Raw genomic sequence first — 24,193 nt, 5'->3', positions numbered from 1 at the left:
TATTCTACACTTTACTATATTACCTTTCTTTATGTAGACTGATATTGAGCAGCCTGAATGACATTTAAATCAACAATTATTTTTATAATATGTTTCATGATAAACAAAAATATTGTCGTTATCTATTTTTTAATTAATTTGTAATAAATTTGTATTATATTAGTATGATATTGAATACACAATTTTAAATTCCGAACGGAGCAATGAATGAATTAATGTATTGATTTTATAACGATGTGGCTGTGTGTTTTTTTGCTTATGTAATGTACTAATATGTAATAATAGGGAAAATGATTCTCTCAAATGTCAACTTTGGGAGTAATTTCTTGTAAAAAATTTGATCTCGTTGGAATTTTTCAACTTTTGACACTTTTTTAGCTAGTATAGACATTTTATATTTTGTATTTTCAATTATTTTTATTTTTATTTTATATAAATGTCAATGGCAATTTTTTTTTGTTAGGTCAAAGTCATGAAAATTTAATATAAGGTTTTACATAAGTAGATAAAACGTATGCTATCACTAAAACATCTATATAATATATGTACATACTATACACAATTATTTTTATATATTTTAGATTAAAATTTGGACAAAATTAGATATTTAAACAATAATAACGATAATAACGATTTTGGTTATTTATTATAATTTGAAAATATTATTTTAGAATATTTATAACATGTAACATGGATACATAGTTGGGGAAACCTTAATATATGATATTAGTTATTCAGAGAAATATTTCTATTTCTTATGTATAATTTTTTTGTGTAGCTGGGAATTTGAGCAGTTGTGCAAGAGATTTTTATATCAATAAAAATGACACACCTGGTTTATATATTTAAAATAATTATTAATATATTTATGTTAATATGTATATTAGTATAATTTACTTATAGTACTTATTGTAGGTTGACACATTGTCACCCACACCAAACAGAATCATCTTTGTAATTTGTATGAAATAATTTATTATTGAAACAAATTCAACACATCTATTGCTGTGATTTATTCAATTGATACTCAGAGCAGTCGTATTTAGGAATTTGGCGTCCTAGGTCTACAACTAATTGAAAAAAATAAAAATTATTTCTGCTGCGTTAAAAGTATACTTATTGATAACTATTTTTCTTCACAATCTACATTTTTTTTTTTTTTTTTTAGCCATTAGTGCAAAACTATTATCGCTCGACAATTAATGTACATAAGCAAGATAAGACGATACAAATAATATACATGTACTAAATATGTAGAATGCATTATTATAATAATATAGAGAGTATATAAATTATATGGATAAGATAATGATAAATAAGAATATAAAGTATTAAGATAGATGATAGTAATTAATTAATGTATTATACGGAATGAAAATTGAAATGATGTATGAGTAAGACGTAACGCTGGTGTGACTAAGGTAAATTAATTGTATTTAGGACAGTGGAAAGAAGGGATATAAGTGGATTAATGATTGCAGTGAAATTCAAAAACAATTTCGGTAACAACGTTTCGATTACGGAAATATTGTTACTCTTGTTTTCGGAACCAGATAAGGCATGAGCATAAGATTTGGGCTTAGAGTCAGGATTATGGTTAGAATTTGTATTATAAGGATATGAGGTTATAGGTTTTTGTGGCATGCAATGAATACTGGATTGATATTTGCGAAGAGTTTAAATGACGGACATTCTTTGAAATTCGCCATATGGTCGCCTCCACATCGGGCGCATTTGGTAGGGCAGGAACTGTCTTTGCTGCACTCGGGGGTGAGGTGATCACCACCGCACTTGACGCAGCGTGGTCGATGACCGCAAAACCGTCGAGTATGGCCGTATTCTTGGCAATTGTGGCGTTGAGGTGGACCCCGATTGACCTTGTACGGTTTTTCGATTTTTACCAAAGTATGGAAAAGAGATGATACATTAAAAATGTCGTTGTTGTTTTCGGCGGGTTTTAGATACACGTAAAATAGTGGTAGAGCAACGTCGCGCTTTAAAATATTTGAGACTCTTGTGACAGTATGTTCGAGGGTGACCAGAGCTTCAGAAATATCAGAAGTAGGCGTTGTATGATGTAAGTTCTTAATTACAATCCGAAAAGGACGTAGATATGATGGAAAAAAAGAGTGGTAGTCAAAACTAGTTTCCTTCAAAAAGTTAATGACTGCGTCAAAACTATCTGCATCTTTAGGCCTAACGCTTAGGTATGATCGAGTTTAAATGATAGCCGATTGATATCAATCCTGCTCGACAACGAGTTTTTGAATAAGGTAATATCTCAAACATTTTTCACATAGATTAGTAGTGATAGGCTTTGAATGTTGCTGGTTTGAAGTAAAATTACGAACCGCAATGTCTGCATTAACTGTGGGGCTGTTATCGCATGACGCGGGAAACGCCTCGTCATTAGAATCGTCGTCAATAGGTAGGCTTGCAAACCGGTTTGGTGACACGAAGAACTTAGATTTTTTTTAATTATGTGATGGGAAACCAGTCGAAGATGATGAGAGATTTCGTTTGGATTTCGGACCAAAGTGGTTACTCCATCGACATTTTGAAGGGGAATAACATTACCCTTGGAATCGTAAACAGTTGAGAGTTGTTTGGCAATATGAGATGGAATTTGAGTACCGAAACTGTTATTTAGGTTCGCCGTCCACGGTGCATTATGTCAAAATACAAGAATTTTACTCATTCTCAAAAGTTTCCAAAAAGTATTTAAATGTACATATTATTCTTTAAATGTATTATTTTCTATGTTTTTATATTAACATATTATTTTATTTCACAGAATATAGTTAATGTATTATTTATAAATTAAAAAACACAACCGCTTTAAACATATTCCGAGATGAACGGATATCGTTATCGATAACTTTTACAATGCTTTATTTATAATTTTAAATATATAATGATAAATATGTAGTGTAGCCTAACCTAAAGCACGGTAGAAAAATAATAAAATAATTTGACACAACATAAAAAATAAAATAATAACAATTATGCGTTATTATTTTATATTTTTATTATTATTTTGGCATCTCTAAAAAGTAAGCATTTCGGTTAATTATCCTCTTGAGCCAGTCTTTGTAGATTCCTGTTGACACATATCCTGCAAAGTAGTCGCCTATACTTTTCCTTTTTTTATTTTTGGCATATTTTTAATAAGACAACGTACAAAGAATGCAATTGGTGTCGATTATTTGTTTAAATTTCCAAACATGCAAATAAATGTATATTACAATTATTAATTTGTATTTGATCAAAAAAAAATTGACAATAATAATCATCATTAATTACTTACAACATAACTTTAAAAAATTGATAGGCTTTCCATCTACTATAGGACAATATTGTAGGTAAGTAGATGTATATATTTTAAGATCTATAATAGGCATAAATGGTATGTAATTATTAGGGAACGGACTTTAATGTGATAAAAATAAGAAAAATGTCCTAAAAATTACGACTTAATGCCTTAAAAAAATGCACTAAAAAACTTTAAAAATGTATTTAAATTAAAAAAAAAACAACACAATTTTGAACTTAAAACTTATAAAAAAAACATTATTATGATAAATTTATCTGATAAAAAATACGTTGTAACTTGTATGTATACATACGTGTGTCTACACGTGTCAACAATAATTTCATCTGGGTTTATCTGATCGGTAAAAACATAATAAATATTTATTTTATTATTTTTTTAAAATTTTTTTAGAATGAATTTTCATATATTTTTATCGAATTTTATTCATTCCTATATAAAAATGACTTAAAAACATATAAAATGCACTAATAATATCAAAAAAATGCAAAATAATAATTACATTTTTTAATTCCTTGATATATGAAATGAACTTTGTGCTTGGAAAGCAATATTTTTGGACATTCAGAAAAAAATGTAATTCGCCTTCAAATCCTTTCCCTAGTAGTTATGATTTCTGAAATTTAATCAAAGGTTTAGTCTTAGATCTAAGAAATATGACAACGAGATTTTCGGTGAATGTAAAAAATGTACTTTAATAGCTTGATAAGAAGAACGAAGACTATACAAATAATTCGTACTACTTGATTACCATCCTTTATTAAAGTCTTGGGACACAAATTTCCCTATTTAATGAAGTTTCCGTTACACATTATTTATATCTTGCTTAGCTCTAAGACTATTAATAGACTTAAATACCTTTAATTATCCTACAGAAATCTTGTTAACCAGGTATCCTGATCCTGTATATTAAGTTTTAAAAATATTTATCTATTTTTTTTAAAAAACGCCCGTTTACATTCTATTTTTTATATAATTTAAGTTTTATTTATAAGATATAGTAGGAGAATTTAATAGAACAATGTTACATTCTATAAAAGTATTTTTGTTTTACATTGAAATTATAAAAATCCAAAAAATAAATTCAGTGACGGATTATAAATACTTTCACTGTTTTCGGTTAAATTGCCGTTGCATCTTCTGTAGATTCATCACAATAACGTACTTACTTTCTTTAAATTTAATAATTGCAGATAATTCAATCGGAGGAGGTGGAATAAGTTTTAAAATGTTTGTTTTGTATAATATATATAATTTATATAATGCAAATTAAAAAAAAATACATCTAAAACGTAGGCTTGATAAAATTTGAATATGTAGTGAATATAGGTAAATTCAATTACATATATGGAGAAAATTTTATTTTATAGTTATGAATTTGAATATAATTTACGATGGATTTTTATACATAAAAATATTGTGTCTAATTAATAAATATCATAATACTATAATTTAGTTACCTAATTATGTAGGAGAGTAAATGGTTTTTACGAGTACAATAATGTACGACAATTTGTACCTTTGAAACATGGCAATTTTAGATCACGTCTAAAATGTTAAATATTTTTGTTTTTTTTAGATTACGGAAGTACGTGAAATTTAAATAGAAGTTCAGGCCAAAGGGTAATAGCGCAATATATAAGACACCTCCAGGCTACAAAATATAGCATATTTTTTATTTATAGTATTATACTTTTGATGAAACGGTTTTAAATTTTAATACAACTTTCAAGGGCTCTATAGAAAATATGTAATAAAACATGAAAATTTTTTTATTTTTAATTCAAATTTCTAAATTTCATTATATAGGTATACATAAGCTAAGATATGTATTTATAAGCATGTTGTATTTTAAATATTTTGATGATCCCCTCTACAGTATAAAATTCAATGAATACAATAGGGAATAATCATTTTTGATGTGTATAATACCATCTATTAAATATTATTAAAGTAAATACAAAATCACAGTAAGATTAAGTAAATATAATAATTACAGAATTATTCTGTATTTAATTTAGTTGTTTTTATAATTTTATTTTTTTACCACGATAAAAGTTGGAAGTCTCATCAATGTGTCATCGAGTGAAATTAATTTTAATACTAATAAAATAAAATAATGAATACTAAATAGTAAGTTTTAATTTTTTTTTACTAGAGCCAATAAAATGTAGTTACAATATGAATAATTAATAATAACTAATATTAATTATTTTAAAATGATAATCCTATACATCTTATCGTTCGACGCAACAGTGATAGCATATTTATACCACGTCACATGTGCAATTGACAAAAAATGATTAGATATGTCATATTTTCTATAATTGTTGTATTATACGTACGTGTAAAATACTAAAACGGGTTGTAATCAATACCGGATTACGGTGTATGATTCTATACAAAAACCCGTATGGCCGTATGTCACAGTAACATAAAGAATTCGTTTCTTAAATCATCAGATTACTAACAACCAATTAACCACAGGTATAATAATAAAATAATTATACTAACAGACAATGATTTGCTTATACGTTGTTAAACTTAGAAAATTTACAATTGCCTACTATCGATTTTTTTTCGCTGCGTCTATTACTTTTTGTATACAAATTTCCACTGCAAACGAATCTAATATCAGCAAGTTGTCTTTTTCATGCGAATTGCGTCCCGATCATATTTAACAAATATACAACTAACTATACGTCCGGTGTAAGTACATTATTTTCTTTCGCACTTTATACAGATTTAGGACTGTCAATAACAAAATTGAATAGATATTATATTTTTAAAGCTAGGTTAAAAATATTGTTTTTCATTGTTTCGTATTAATGTATGTGCATACAAAATATTGTTTTCGTCGTTAATTCGTTATTAACTTATTATAAAGTTAAAACTAATTAAAATAAAAAAAATATATGAGTAATAAGGTTAGTTTATTATATTATACTATTATTTATGGATTGGTAACAATTTGAATGTTACAGTTTTGATAAAGGTAATTAAAACGTGTAATTTGATTATTTTCGTATTTATTTTAATCATTTATTGTATTTTTAAGAATTCTTGTTTTTCACATATTTCACGTTTTACTTTATTTTTTTGATCAATACTACAGATTTTGATGTACGTATTTTAGTATATCAATACATTTATAGATATTTGGATGATCAAAATAAAATATACCGTTAAATTTTGAATGGAAATATTCACAGCTATTTTTTGTTCTCCGTGTAACTGAACCTGAATACATCGCCCATAAAGAAAAAGGAAAACCACAATTGGGTGCTATATTTATGTATTTAAAATACAATCTGTAAATATTAATAATTTTTTATTTTGTGGTAAAATTGATACTATATTATATTAGATATTTGGAATGCAATTCGTATGTAGCCCAAATTTAATTTATGATATAATATGCAAGTATATTGTATATTATTCTTTAAAAGCTGTTTGAAGGCTAAATCTCAAGTTATTTTGAATGACATATCTTGAATTGCACACGCAATGCTTGATAAAAAATAAGACTGACTTAAACCGTTTTAAAATAGTGCGCAGAGATGTCTCGAAAACATGTATAAATGAAGCGCACAGAGGTGAGTGAAAAATAGTCAACGCCAAAAAACTTTCTCGCTGAAAATAAAAAGACCTCTTACATTCCTGCCATACGCTATAGAGGTACATATTATTTATTATGTAAAAGTTGACTTATTCGAGAGTATAGACCGAGAAGTAATTTAATCGTATGAAGATCTATATTGTCATAAATTCACCGCTAAAAATATTTGAGACTCAATCATGTTCCGTACAATAAAAGGTATTATAGAAACATACCCATAAATTATATTATACATGACGAATATCGTGAAGTCAGTTAAGTTACATGATTTCAGTGCATGCTGTATCTCCATCTTACAAACAGCTAGTATAGTGGACTATGCTGGCCGTGATATCGTAACTTTTCCCAGCGGGCTGAGGGTTATTATTTATTCTAATTAATAATCGGAGAGATTGCTGATTATGAAAGTAGAGAAGAGAAAAATATACTTTAAATTGATGTTGAAGACATTGTTAAAATAAAAGTGATTTATAAGACTAAAAAAACTATGTACAATATTTTAAGTTTAATATTATATTCTGTTTTTTATTAAGTGTGAAATATAATTTACTGTGTTAAGTAATTACTATTTAGTATTTTGAGAGGAAAATATTTTATAAAATCTCAGAATAAGCATGTGTTTATAGCCTAAAAAAATTACTAAATCTTTGCCAAAACTTCAATTTTAGGTCTGGTCAAATAGTTGAATCTTGAATCTTAGTTTATATTAATCTGCCACTGCTTACCAACGCATTAAACATAGAAACCATGCGTTCAACAGAATAAATGTTGTCTTGTTAGCTTTTGAGTAACATTGCATAACATTTGAGTTAATCGGTTTACTACGAAACTTAAATGTTATTATTTTTATATTGTATAAAATCTATATGTATAAACATTACATACATATCAAATGTTTTACTTTTAAGTATTATAATAGGTAAATTCACTAATATTATAATATAAAATTGGGTTTACCTATCTAATACTTGTATAAGACACACACTTTTTGTGTATTGCTTTTGAATTTCTATTTGATTCAGGTTTCCACACATATCCATACGTAAATCAGACGTCTAAGATCGATGTTAGTCTGTGATTTATGTAAATAGGTGTTTGGCTTTAAAATTTACTGCGTATAATAGATAATATTCCACGATTTATTTAAATTAAAGCTAAGGAGACATTTTCCTCTTTCTTGCAAAATCATTGTAGTTTAAAGTTTTAAACCACATTATTATTAAGCTGCCTTCACAACTACATTATCTGTCGTGTCGCCTAACTTTTATCGTGTTATGATTGGCTTCTGCGACCACGGTATTATTAACTAACCACAATCTACCAAAAAGTTTCCAGAGTTGGGTCGACATACGATATACAACTCTGTAACCGACTTTACGTAAATCATAAATTATAAATTTATAATAAGGTATAAACAATGTATTTTATAAAAATACTTTTGAAAAAAAAAAACGGTTTCTTCATAATATTATAGCGTTGTATATTAAAATATTTAAATAATTATTTATTAATATTACGACACTACAACACTACAACGACATGAAAGATGTATCGTAGTTTTGTTTGTATAATCAATATGGGAAAAACCTACCAATGACTGGTGTTAGGAAAAAAATATATCACCAGCTACACTGAGTCGCACACTCACGCTGCAGACATCGCATAGATAGGTGCTATATTTTTCAAACACGAGTCATTACACACACACACACAAACGCAAATCGCAACCTATAAATGGGCGTAGACCATTTGGGCCGAATAGTTATACGTCATAATATCGTTGTGATGAGTGTTTGTTCCATGAAAAATATTGTTTGGGCGGATTAATCGTATGAATAGGTTTATATAGGTAAATTAATATTTGTTTACACTATTTATAATGTATAATATTAAAATAAATAAACAGTTTCAATTTCAAAAAATAAAATAAAATCACATACAATAATATACATAATCAATTATGGGCACTAACTTTAATAAGATATCGGTATTATAATATTGTATATCATAGTCTAGAAATGTACAGGTAAGAAATAAATAAAATAAAATTACAAGCGCGCAAGTCCGTACCTACTCCATAGTATACGTGTCGGTATATCGTTCGCGTATAGGTAAAAACAATCTCATTCGCCCAAACGGAATATTAATTTTTTGGTCTGCAAAACTGTTACACTCGCCCCGACGGCCATATCGCCCATTTGAAAACAGATGGCAGTATTCTCGGCGCGGCGCGTTTAGTGTACCGCTCTCGGGGGGACAAACCCCCATCGCGCCCCATTATTAATAATAATACGTAGTCTCGCCGCGGATCGCCGCCGAGTGGTCGGCCGCGTAACCGACGAGCTCGTCGCGCAGATCGTCGCTGTCCACGTCCTTGAGGCTACTGTTGCTGATCACTATCCAGTTGCTGAGCGCTATCGCCGGCGGTGCTTTCACCAGACGCCGTCCACGGGCGCCGGCCGGAGCGGAGGTGTCGTCGCAATTCCCTCCGCTGCTCCCGGCACTGTTGCTGCAGCTGCTGTCGTGCCGTCGCTCAGCGTTTCCGGTGGCCGACAACCCCGTTAGCGACCGCCGCCAGCCGCAGTCGGCGAGCTGCCCGGCGTCGGCGACCGGACTACCGTCATCGCAAACTTCGTCGTCGTCGTCATCGTCGTCGATTTCGTCGGCGGTGGCGGGAAAGTCGACGGACGAAGTCGTTCGTCCGGACACGCGTCTGTACTTCGGTCGGCGGTCGTCGGTGGTCGGTTCGGACGAGTCGCTGCGCAGCCTTCGCCGTGCCCAGCGTGCCGGACGCTGCTGTTTGCCGCCCTTTCCGGTCCATCCGTCGCCGCCGCAGCCGCTGTCGCCGCCACAACACCGTAACACCGTTTCCTGTCGGTACACAACAAAAAACACTGTTTCTCTGTTAACATCGCAAGTACAAGCGAACGGAATCAATCGATTGTTATTATAGGGTTGATTATGATGTAGCCGGTGACAGTGCACCGAAGAGGACGTCACAACACTCGCACGCGGTTACGCATTCACGATTTACGTCCTCTGCCCGCGTCTCACAAGTGTGTAAGTGTATAACATATAGGCGTGTAGGTATTTAGTAATAATTTAAGATCAGAAAGAATTACTCACGTTTAGTCTCATTAGTCGGAAAATTACAGCCCACAGACCTACAATTAAATTTAACGGTGTAGAACATTCTCTGCGTTCGTATGTCCGCGGTTTTTTGCGAAAATTATTCTATTTTTTTTTTTTATATAGCTAGTTTTGCGTTTTATAAAATAGCGCTGTCTTAAAATGTCCATAACTCATTTAAAAACTGAATGGTCGTTAAGAACCTGCTTACGAACACAAAGGATGTTCTCGCCCGTCGAGTTTCAAATAAGTGAATTTATTCACACAACATTTTTAATCCAATGATGTCAAACGTGAACTGCTGAGCATAAATTTACTATGTTACGCACTCGTTAGATGGAGGCAACAATTAATGCGGTTGAGACGTCCTCTAGAAATAACCCTACCCCTAACCTATCATACACTTGTCGCGTCCGTTTTATAAACGTAAAACATACCAAATCTGAGTTAAACATAACCGATTTTGTGTTACAACTCATTAAAGTGTATTGATTTATTATTTAAAATTTAAATTTAAGAATATTATATGGGCTTAATTTTTTTTACGATACTTTAATTTATAAGCGAGATATGATCGTTTTTAATTTTGTGATATTTTACACACACTAATATCTTGGCCTGGTTTATAAATTTAAAATATCGTAAAATAGCCTAAGTTTGATCACAGATTATTTTCTTACTTTTAAGTTTGATTGTAGAGTAATTCATTCTAAAATATTTTAAGCTAAAAACATATAATTAATTCTATTATACTCAAATTTGAATTTAATGATAATTATTGCGGATTATGCGATTATTATTTTCGAGGATTGCATTGGGAGACCCTAATCTCTTATCCAAAAATGTTAATCATTCAAACGCTTTAATAAAATATTAACAAAGAAAAATATATAATTCGCTTATAAATTAAAACAATAATTGGTCGTTGTAATGTTGATATATACATAATATAGGTACCTATTTAATGTATAGAGAAACCAGGGAAACATATATATTGAGAAATATATCTGTTTAGTTCACTTATTTCAAGTTAAATATTTTCAAATTACGCTATGCTACAACTGTACGTTATAATAATATAATAATAATTGTAATAATAGTATATCGTATGCAATAGTTCGTGATGGATATTATCAGACACAAATAGAATTAGCAAACAACAGTGAATCGGTAAAAATAAATCAGTTAAAATACCCACCCATTGATTAAAAACATTAAAAACAACAACAAACAAACTATATATTTTAGCCCTGCTGTTTATACTAACATATTGTTGATTACCTATGTGGTTTGATACCTACTGATTTTATGGATGTTGACCAGTTGCTCTCAACCGAATGTACCAATTGCCCTCACATATTATTATAATATATACGATACATGATCGTACATACATGATTTTAATATCATAATGACATAATATCAATCCGTAAAATAGAGGAGGTAAATATGTAAATAATAGTCATAGTATATAAAAATTTTAATTTTAATTTTAAACGCGTCTAAGTATAAGTATAAGTTATAATTATTGTATCTATTCATATTATTTTTATAAATTTTACCTTTCATTTTATACTATTTTTATATTATTTGCATTTTTTTATGTTACAAATTACAATACCTACACAATTTGATACACATAATTGCAAATATCAATATTTTTTTTATCGTGCAATACTATTTTATCTTTTTGACAAATTACATTGTATTTTGCTTATAATTATTGCATTTGTATTTTTATTGTATTTCTTTATTATAAATATTATTTTTATTATTTACATATTTACCTACCCTATTTTATGGATTGGTATTATAATCATATATATAATAATATGTGAGGGAAACTGGTACATTTGGTTGAGGGCAACTGGTACACGCCCGATTTTATATATGGCGCGGCCTGAAAATTATGGGGGGGGGTGATGTGTATAAATTATAGCTCATCTAGGTTAAATGGACAGTATAAGAATACATTATTCCAATTTCCAATAGAAATTGTTCTATTATTTTATAACACTTACCATGAAATAAGTTAAGTTATATTAAGTTGGGTGATTTTAAAAATTCATAAACCTATGGTATTTGTATGATTAGCATTGTATTATTTAGTCGTACCTACAACATAATTCAGTAATATTTTGTAATGATAAGTGTAACATATGTATAATGTATATACTATATAAATCGAAGATTGATGGATTTAAGTAAGAATATATTATAGTATATATTTATAAATTATGCTAAGCGAATAGAGTTGTGGACCGGAAATGTTCTCGCACATGAGAGAAAAGGATAATGTTGTCTATTTGTATATATTTATGTAAATTTAATACTATCATCAGTTGACCGAAAAGGAATGAGATGTATGATAAACCCCATCATCAGCTGTATAAACACGCCATTTAATGTATACATTTTATTTCATTAAAAGACGACAGCAGGTAAATAATTTAATATTTTAATGTACTTATATACTTTTATTGTCCGTTTGATATATTGTATAATTGATATAAACCGTTGAGTGCTCCGACAAAATAATCGAGTATAAACTATATAATGAAAATGCACAGTAATTAATGTTGCAGTGTTTTATCATACACTTATACGTACCTATTAATTAAACAAAATGTTTAAAATGTAAATAGTTTTAATCCTAAAATTGATATGCACGTGCTTATAATATATCTCTTGCTCTACCTCATTCTTTAAAAACAAATCCTAAAAATAACGATTTTTTTTTGCAAAGTTTCAAAATATTTGAAAACTAAATGTGTCTTTGTATCTAATGTTTTATTTTGAGGTCAACACTCCACCAAAAAAATCAAATTTGTTTGGTAACATATTAAAAATGAAAATTAACAAATTAACGTTCTATTATTTTTCTTATGATTACAAATTGATTGCTTTCTATTTAAAAATAAATAACATTTATTGAGTAAATTAAAATTATATACATAAATTCGATATAGACCAATCATAATATTTAAATGTAAAAACAAAATTATAATTAAAGACAATTTAAATTCCGATTCCAGTTGTGTGTAAGTTCAACGCACAAAATACCTGACAACATCTCTAATTTAAATAATAATATTGTTATGATAATAGATTATTAATTATTATCAATATTAAATATTATTCTTATTATTATTACGTTTATATAACTTTTGTAGGTTATATTCAAACCGTTATTATATATTAATGTGTTTTCGTGCTCATTATAAAACCGACTGGTGCTTGATATTATTATGTTGTTATATTTTATATATATTAAATAGTAATAAATGTTTTAATCATTCTAATTAATACTTGTGTATCTAATTAAATACACTACATGAGTATAACAAATATACTTTTTTCGACCTAACGAACCTATTCAAAAAATTACTGTCAGTGCTCTACCAAAAATTGTGAAGACTTCTTTTTAACAGTGTGCATTCTGTTAAGTTTGTCAGATATTTTATGAAAGTACAGACACAAGCACAGTATTCCGTATTCCATTTTAAAGTTTTACATTTTTTGTATCCTTAAATATTATTATTAAGCATATTCCCAATGGATTCAATTTCGTGGAATGCACTCAGCTGAGTCTTTTAAAACTTTAAAAATAACAGCAGGGACGTCTCTCTGCTGTATAGTAGGTTTCGATTGTACCTTGTTATTGTGTAGGCCACTAATGAACGAATTAAATTTGAATTCAATATTTCAATGATAAATCATAGTGTACAAAAAAAAAATTTGAGCAAACGCCAGACACTATGTGTTGTTAAACATTTATACGGTTTTATATCATTAAAGATATTTTATTAATCGTTTATATTACTATCTGTAATAATGTAATATAGTAATAGCTTTAACTAATTGTTGCCCATCATGTCGCATATTATAATTGAACCAATCCACTCTGAATTTAAAAGTAAGCAAACGTAAGTTTGTATGACTCGATGACGAAGGTAAGTGTTGCAGTGTAAAGTTTACCATTGATGATCAATTTATAAGGTATACGTCATAAATTACTAATTAGTATCAGACGATTGAAGATGGAGCATATATTATAATCATACCATTATTTTCATAATACCTAACTAAACATTATTTTCAGAATAGCGTCATATGTATATATTTCGTAAGTACTTCATTATTTATACCGACACTATATGTTAAAACCTGTTATTGCTTTCTAGTGTCTAGTCGTGTGTAAAAACTTATAAACCACATTAAGTAAGTATAAAGTTTGATAAATTGTTTGTTTATAATAATTAGTAAACCCGTAGTACTAAAAAGTGGGTAGTTAGTTCTATACGGGTCTTAAGATCCCTGGATTTTAAGGTGTTATAACAATTCGTTTCTGCTTTAAAATGAATGCGTTGTGTTTTGTCGGAAAACATTGCTCGTCAGAAATAATTAATGATAATTTAAAGAGAAACCGTTGTGGCGTTGTACATTGTTTCAATGAAAATGCTTGTATTCACTCAAGTTGATTTAATACTTGTAGGTTTAAGATAAATTTCATAATTGCAATCATAATATTTTGAATAATAGTGACTTCTAAAGTAGGTAAATTATTTGGGAAAAAATGTATAAAAATGTTAATTAGTTAAAAATAAATTTGTGATCACGATACGCGCGCGGCTATGGTATAAATTGCAAAACATAACACGAATGTTTCTCATAATATTTTATGTTATTTGATTTATAATTAAAAAAGATTACATAATAAATAGGTCATCTAACTATATTATTACCTGTAATGGGTATGTTTTAAGTATATATTATTATTTATTGTGATGTGTTACAGGATAATCTATTCTTGATATAATTGTAGGTATACAATTTTATGATTTTAACATAGTAATTTAAATATACAACCGATGAAAAGGGGTTTTAACAACATACAAAATGCTGCAATAACACTATAGGCTAGATTAAAAAAGTTAAAAGTTGAGTTCATTATTGTATATTTAAAACCCGTGTACATATTATAGTAGTATAGTATTTTTAACTCTAACGATGATTTTACGGTTAAAGTTATGGCAAAAGATATAGAAGACTGCCATTACATTTTTTTGTTTTGTTTATCTGATAGTTGAAATATTTTTAATTTTATGTTTCGTTTCATCCAGTGAATCATACTACTAATGTATTATTAGTTATTACATTATGTCTGTAAAAATATATATAAAATTATGATTTTCATATTATTTTATAACTTTATTTATCTATTATTATTCATATAATACTATAAGAAATATTCATTTATTACTTTTTTTACCACATTAATATTTTTCTGTAGTAAATATGAGTAGGTATAAATTAACGAATACTATATTAGTATGTAACATGACTTACAATTAATTTAAATCTATTCGATATTCATGGTCAGGTTTCAGATGAGACATTTAATTTTATTGATCATCTCAATTTTCCAGATTTATTTATTTAGTTATAGTCAGTTACACATTAACGACTAAAGCCTGAAACATAGTTATGCATATAAAAGATATAAAAAATAAATATTAATATTAATCAGATCCTTAAAAACTACATATTTTAAGTTTTTTTAGTGCTAATTTTATTTACTGATAATGGATTTCAGATTAGTTAAGTGGTAATTGTACATTGTACAAATATAAAATTATGAAAACGAATTTAAGAATTTAACTATAAATAATAAGTATTATATTTATAATTATATATAACACTATCTACGAATAACAATAATATACAATAGGTAGAAAATAGATTTAATACACTAAACACGATTTATACATTTTATATTTTAAAAGCTTATTTTTAAGTTACTTTAAAATATATATTCTTACAGAAATATATTTACAAATAGATAAAATTTGAATGAATTCGCAATAAAATATATAATATTTTACTAAAAATATTCAATTTCTAAACAAATGTTGTTAAAATAGATTAATTGTATGTATTTTTGTATAATATTAAAAGAATAAAAAAAAGTTTAATGGATTAAAAAATATTTTTATATTTTCAATTGAATACTGTTTATAAAGTAATTATTCAAACTCAAGCCTGTCAATATTTCACGCAAAAAAATATACATTATATATATTATAAACAATATATCAACACTAAAATAATCAACTGATGAAATACGATATCGAGAGATATTGTATCTTGTATCCCTATTATAATAGCCATTATAAAAAGGTATTCGTAAAAATGTTCGAATTCAAATCGTAATCCACAGAATTTATATTTATTATTGCATATAATATTAATCAAAAAAATGTTAGTTGCATTTTCAATGATTGAAATTCTTTAACGAGATTTCACTAATTCGTGAATTTAAATATTTCAAGATACCTATCGATTGATTTAAATTAAAACAAAAATTCCGTATTTACGATTTATTTTTAAAATAAATTCACATTCCCGGGTTTATTTTTATTACCAAAAAAGCTTTTATGTTTAATTGTTACAATGTGAAAATACATTTTTAAATTATCCTACTCGTTTAACAAAAATATATTAAACCAGTTATAAATTCCACCTATGGGGCAAAATCGTATTTTTAAGTATTTTCAACAACTTTAATTTTTTTTTTAAGTACATGTTAAAAATGTTTAAATATTATTGAAGCTAACAATATTTGTAATATAATTATGCAATCTAATTTCAAATCCTTAAAATTTTATAAGTTATACACTTAGACCCAAAAAGTATACTAACGACAGTAGCATAGCGTATACCTATACCTAAGTATCTTTAATATCTATCAGCTGACTAAATATAATATTTACTTAATATAAAAGGCCATATTATATATATAGGTAATATTAGGTTATGTATGTTATTAGTGACAAAATTTATTTATAAAATCATTAACTAGTAAACAAGAAAACAATTTATTAACTGATATTTTGATATCTGAATTTTCTTTTATGAAATAAAATTCATAAAATTTAACAATAAATACAATTTTTTTTTCTGTTAAAATGTTCTACATTTTTTGTAAGTTAATAAAAATTAGATATTTTTAAAAGTAGGTAAATTGAAAATATGATTTCATTTAAAGGCACTCATTAATTGTTTCATTAGTTTAGTAGATAATAATGGTGGATGATGCACAATTCATTGCACATATTGCATTATGTATAAAAATAACCTTATATTTTTATATTTCTCACTCAAGTTACTATTTATTTTAATTACACTAAAATTGTAATACTTTTAACACTGGTGTTTACAAATCGCACGCCAATGCCAAGATGGTGGGGGATATTCCGAGTGCGTCCTCGGTCCACAGTTATATGTACCTATTGAAGATAAAATAATCGAATAAACCTTTCAAGATACCACCTAACCAATTGCACTTACAACGCGCATTTTACAATATTTAAGGAAAACTTATTAGTTAGTTATAATTATATAGTAAATATATGCACTAAACGATTTTTCGGCGAGTGTTAGGTATATAATATAAATAAATATTTTTTTTTCTTGAGATTCAACAAGTTACTTTACTTGCGTAATAATAATAACGTTCATAAAGTTCCCGAAACTGTTATAAAATATATTATAACTGATAATCAATTGATCGATAAATAAGTTTTTGTATTTTAAAGATTTTAGTGTTCAGATTGCTTATGTTGATGTTGATGGAATTAGATCGAACAACAATATTTTCATATTTGAATGTAGATAAATTTGAATACAAGCGCAATTGGCCCATGCCCGTTCAAATTTACAACTATAATACTTTAAAAGTGCTTAATTTTTACATCTATGATTGTAAAGCACTGTAAATGGTGGGGAAATTGTATTTCATTTTAACTTGGGTACATCTAAATGAACTGGGACGCACTTAGGTGATTCTTTGTTTTGGACGCACTCAGAACATTATAAAAAAGGTAATTTCGAGACGCACTCGGAAAACCCCCAAGATGGTAGCGTTGGTAACTACCTACATACCTTAAAAGCTCCTCGGAATTTCAGTGACATGATGTGGTACAGTATCGGGTTGATGGTGGTGGATACATAGTAGAGAACTCCAGAGATGTAAGTGGAAATACCGTATAGCTGATGTAAAAACGGTATGTCCTTCGCGTCCAAGTTACCGGACGATGCGTGGCTGAACCCGAATATTGCGATCAGCCTTTGCGCGTGGAACGGGGCCCAGCAGATGAAAAAGGCCACTACGACAGCCACTGAAAATTATTAAACGATTAATTCTTGTTAACACAATATATATAGTACTTGACAGTAACTTTTTTCACTGCCTTTTAGTCTAACTTAGTTCAAATTACACAATTTTATTAACATGACTTTTTTTTATATATCTATAAATAAAATATGCATTTTTTATTAATTCCATTTACCCTACAAATTTAACATGATAAAATAATACAGTATGACGTAGCAAAGTTTTTAGGTACCTATACAATGTTTAATTTTATTATAGTAATACTTATACAATAGTGATTCGAAATAATACATTTTGTATAACAGGCTTTTATATTTTAAAATATTTTAAAAATATAACTAAATGATTAACTCGTCCATACTGTATTGTATAATGTGATTTTATAACCGAATACAATAGACAAGGGAATTCAACGTTATGAAAAAAAATGCATATTAGAAGTATGCAATTCTACCCAACTTTTAAATATTTCTATTCATCTAATAAATGGTTATCTATTTTTTTTTTTAAATGTCATTGTGGTAATATATCAATTAAATAATAAAATAATTATGTATTAGTTAGGTATATAATTAAATTAGTTATAAATGAATAAAAAAGTATTCAAGTTATTAATTTCATTATATTATTAAGGTATTAACCGGTAGGTAATAAATCCCAAATTACTTTATTTCGATTCTCTACTTCAATAAATCAAGAGTATTACTATAAAAATAGTTATCACTTATCAGTAATTAATATTAAAAAAGCAATTAAATAAATAAATTAAAAATAAGATCGTTTAAAGTTTTATTAGAGTTCATAAAATTATATTAACTCTTTTCTAAACACCAAAATCACTTTATTTTGACAATATCCGCTATTTTATAGTAACAATTATCTTTGAAATTGACCTGTAAGATTATGTACTTTATACAGTGTACACTACATAAAATGTTAACACATTAAACATACATGTCTTTTGGTTTTTTTTTATTATAATTTTTTAGTTATCAGATAATTAAATTTCCATCCATCTTGGTATTGAAAATTATAAATTGCAAACTAGTTAAAAATATTAATAACGTATTTATGAATATTATCGTTTAATATAATAAAAATATCACGATAGTTTTTTTAATTGTTGAATGAAAATCATATTTAATAATTTTAAGCTTACTCTAGAATTTATTTATTGAGTTATTGGCTAAAGTAAATTACTATTTATTAATAAAATTTATTTAAACTTATTATTAATGAAATATATGTAATAACTAATATACGAGTTTAAATATATATATATTAAATATTATATTACAGATGTTGGATCTTAGCTAACTATCTAAACCATCTTAACACACTACTATTATATATTAGGTATTGTGCTTTGTATTAATTTGTTATATAACTGAAATTTGCTAATGGTACTAATTTAGAGGGAATATTTATTTCGATTTTAATATTGTAAAAACCGATATATTCACATAACATATTCATTTTGAATTCCTAACCTTTATTTTAATTATTTTGAATATTCTTCAGATTTGTCATGATTTTTATGCTAATGATTTAGTATAAAATATGTAAGTACTGACTACTGAGTATAATCACAGAATATAAACCCTAATATATTTACATAGCTATATAAGTTTTCAGTCCAATTTTGATAATTTAAAAAATATATATTTTATATTTTTTGAATTGTTTCGATATAATAATTATCAAATTTTCACAAAAAAAAAAAAATATTATTTTTATTATTTTTTCTATCTCTGGTTTATGGATTGTTTAAACTTTCATAATTCCGAAGAAGTTATTTATACTTTTTATGTTGATGGATATTTTTTTTTAATTTATCTTAAAAAAAAATATCATGGTCTATAAAATAAAATTACAATAAATTAATTTAAAAAAAAAATAACACTACTTGCTAGTATTAACATATATTTATAATCGAAATATACGTTACTGTAATAGTGTAGTTTAATAAATTGTTTGTAAATTTGTATTAACGCATTTATTTACGTGTGTTAATGTAAGAAACACGCATCAAATAATACATTTATACAACTTCGATTAAATTAATCGTCTTGGTCATAACTTTCACAGTAGTTAAAAACTGTTTATAAGGGCCGAAATCTAGGTGCCATTAGAAGTGTTATTAGTTTTAATGTTTATCGGTATTTATCTTTGCAGTAAAATAATTATAATAAAGACGTAATCGTTTTTCATACTCGTAATATATTGCAGAATGATATAAAAGGGTTGATGAAAAAACTTAAAAAATAGCAAAACTGAATACAATTTAATAAAATATCATATATTATATTGACATATTAAATCATAAATCTTTTAAATTTTAAAATTATATTGTTGCAGTTTATACTTAAAATTGTATTTATGTAATTAACTATAATTATTTAAGCGATTTTAGTGGTGTTAATGTTTTAATAAATCAAAGTTTGAAATGTACATCTCAGTAGCCCATACTCATCCATGGCGATAATTTATCACAGGTAAATCAATTGTTTGTAATCGTTATTTTTATGTTTTATAGTATTCATTCCATCTTATAAATCATACGTATATTTTGCAACTGGAAACTGTCTTTACACTTGAAGAATACTAGTATAATATTTTGGTGCGTTATGTTGAAACTAATTTTTGCCATTAATTGTGCTTTGTTAAATTAGTATTTTTTATTTTAATATAATAAATCTATTATTTATTATTATTGGTAGGTAAGTAATTTCGCGGCAAATGAATTTCGTTCCGATAATATTAAATAATAAAGAACCCTACAGAATTCAATTTATAGGAAATAGTGTGTCACATCAAGTTTTAGTCAGTTAAAAAGAAAACTAGGATAGCTTTAATGTATAAGATATAGGAGTGGACAAAGGGGTTCTTGAGCAGTGATTGTTTGATACAGTCACTGCGTTGCAGGACAAATAACAAAACAATAATATATAGTATAGTATTATATTTAATCGTGTGTGTTTATTAGTAAATATATACGTCGGAGGTAATTGGTGATGTATACGGCAATTGTTTTTAAAATCGATTATTATTGCTATTTGCTTATTAACGCCCATCCATCAATTTTACGTATTAAAAACGTCAATATACAAAATAGATAACATAATTTACAATACTATAAATTATGCTGAAAAACATCGAAAAATTAACTAAATAACAAATAAAGCTTAACAACATAACTTGTTTGGCCATAAAACAATGTTAGAATTTAAAATTCTTATAGAATTTAAAATTCTTATAGAATTAGAATTACGTATAATTATTATGTGCATATCAGCTGCAGATTGTGGCCATAGGATTGTATTAGTAATATTCGAAAGCGTACTGTTTTTTATTTTACTATTAAGTTGAATATTATAATTATTGACCGACTATTCTACAGGTCACAAATTTGTCTTTAAAAATTGAACCTTTTTTGATAGTTGTTAATATGTATAGGCAAGCTGATGTATTTAATCAAAAAATATTTGTTATACAGACAGTTTAATAAAACAAAAAGAGAAATACAGGTAACTGGTATTTAAACTTAATGTATATTATTATGATGATGGTAGATAAAAGGGTATTGCCAAATATTTATATATTGGCATGATAACGTGTTATAGAAATACTCTTATGTACTTACCGAGCATTTTAAGGACTTTTGGCGACGAGTTGGCCCTGTACTCGGGTGACGATATTTTTTTCTCACCGTGTGTCGATCGTACCGTGATGGTGCGTTTTAGTTTGTCGGAACGTCGGAGGCGGAGTCCGATAAGTATATAAAGTACAGTTATCAGTGTCATCGGCAGCAAGAAAAACAGCAGCGTTGACAGCGTGAACGATACGGTAGACAGTTCGATGTCCGTGTTCATTAGCAGTATACTTCGAATATTGCACTGCATCGTTTCTGACGAACCGTCCCACGACGACACGGTAAATTGCAATGCCTGAGGATTTGACGTTTTGACGGATTTTAGTAGGAATAATCACTTGTTATTTTTTTATGTTTTTTTACGGTTAATAAGTGTAAATACGAGTATTATGTATTTATAAAATATATTTATTACTGTACACATATTATATTGATATGTGTAGAATGACAATTGTTATTTTTGAGAGCCTTACAACTTTAAAATACCTAATAATAATACCTACCTATTAAATTACTCGTATATATGTTCTCATAAATATCAAGCACAACCATACGTGTAGGCGAGAGTGAAACTTTCGGGTCTTAGGTTATCCCGCAGTTTTAAATTTAGCCTATTGTTAGAAAAACTAATTAATTTTTTTTTTTGTTTCTTATTTGGCCATTATAGAATATTTTTCTATAGAAACGAACAGTATATTAATAAAAAAGGTATATAAAAAAAAGGTCTTAATTTATAAGTTTTAAACAAAGGTCAACGCCTCCTCGTAAGTTGATAACTTAATTAATCTTAACTACAAAATCAAATGAATACTCTTTAGATAACAACATAAGATAAATGGTTCGTAAAATCATTTATTTGACATTAAATAAATGCAGTATTTTCAGGATTCATATTGTCAGACGTGTAATACAATCAGAAATGATGACTGCATAAAATCTTTTGAATACATTTTGATAGAAAAACACGACAACCTGTATTATCAGAAAAACAATCAAAACATAAAGTCAAAAAATTTGTTTTCTCTAATTTGTATAAAATATTGAATGTATTTTAATGTTGACTAATATTTCAACCAGTTCTGGGTCTTATGAAAAATCGTTCTATATATATATATATATATATGCGTAGCATCAACACATATAATACAAAGTGACAGAATAATTTTGATTTTGATTGAAAGATAGTTTAAATCCAATTCAGTTTTTTTTTTAATCCAGAAAATATATTAAAAATATTTAATGAGACTGTTAAAAACTCGCAGAGCCCCTTACTGTTGCAAAGTCCTATGAACACAAAAATATTTTTATTTGTATAAATACAATATGTATAAATATGCTGTATTTAAAGAATAAAATATTCCTTTATTTATCACAAATAAGAATTCGTATTTAAAAATAAATTATTGAAATTGCAGGAATAACGAATAAATGTATTTATTCAAGTTAGTACTTAGAAGTGTATGTATAATTTAAATTGAACACAATGATAACAAAATTAAATTATAATATATAGCATTATAGCCTCAAGTTATCAAAATATTATTGTGTACACTGAACAGCGAGTGTAGCTTAAATTATATTTTGTGTAAATGTACAATGTTAGTCATGAGTCTCATTCATAACTTATGAATGACAAATAACTATGTAAGAAAGTGGGGTTGATTAATTTTATTGAATCGTTTTAAAATAAATGTTTTTGACAGTTATACGTCATAATTTTTAGTCAATGTAGTTATTTGTTTAAAACAACAATAGTATGTATTTTAAAATTACTTACCAATATTTTTTAATTTTGGATTGAGTCATTTTTATACTTAACGTAATTAAAATATTGATAATTAAATTTGACAGAATAAAAAATAAGTTTGTATGAAGTATAAAATACATAATTACATTTTAAAACTCGTTTCAAGCACTATACAAATCAGTGGTTATAAATTTTAATTATTAGTTACTACGTATACCTATATGGCTACCTGAGAGGTACTCAAAATATACAACATTATATTTTAGATTTTATTTCTGCGCACAATGCTGTAGTTTAATTCTCGTTATTAATATGGCAAGAAAGATTTTCATTTTACGATCTATTTTTTTTTTTACAACATAGACATATTTGATGTTATATTAAATAAAATAAAGTCTTACAAATTTACGAACAAAACATCTGTAAGATTATAAAATAATAATAATATATCGCGTCCATTAAATCAGCTCGTAGATTTAATCGTAATGTTAAATGTTTTGTTTTAGACAAATTATGGAACTATTGACCTACATTTATCT

The 24,193-nt window shown here is 27.1% G+C and overlaps 1 protein-coding gene across 10 annotated transcripts in view; it reads right to left on the bottom strand.

Moving 5' to 3' along the window:
* Positions 1 to 8,472: 8,472 nt before the first annotated feature.
* Positions 8,473 to 24,193, bottom strand: part of LOC113555677 (pyrokinin-1 receptor-like) — a 52,551-nt gene continuing 36,830 nt past the window's right edge. For 8 of the 10 annotated variants that reach the window (XM_026960160.1, XM_026960164.1, XM_026960165.1 and 5 more), the window contains 3 exons: positions 21,899 to 22,202; positions 18,024 to 18,259; positions 8,473 to 9,821 (listed from right to left, as the gene is read on the bottom strand). In XM_026960160.1, the coding sequence (XP_026815961.1) occupies positions 9,231 to 9,821; positions 18,024 to 18,259; positions 21,899 to 22,202 (1,131 nt within the window). In that variant the 3' untranslated portion in view covers positions 8,473 to 9,230. Of the gene's footprint in view, positions 9,845 to 15,428; positions 15,554 to 18,023; positions 18,260 to 21,898; positions 22,203 to 24,193 lie in introns of those variants that run through there. The other 2 variants (XM_026960169.2, XM_026960170.1) reach the window with 2 other exon arrangements.

Source organism: Rhopalosiphum maidis, chromosome 4 (genome assembly GCF_003676215.2).
Source record: "Rhopalosiphum maidis isolate BTI-1 chromosome 4, ASM367621v3, whole genome shotgun sequence".
NCBI lineage: Eukaryota > Metazoa > Arthropoda > Insecta > Hemiptera > Aphididae > Rhopalosiphum > Rhopalosiphum maidis.
Note: the sequence above shows the minus strand (reverse complement) of the source record. Positions and strands in the feature narration are given on the sequence as shown.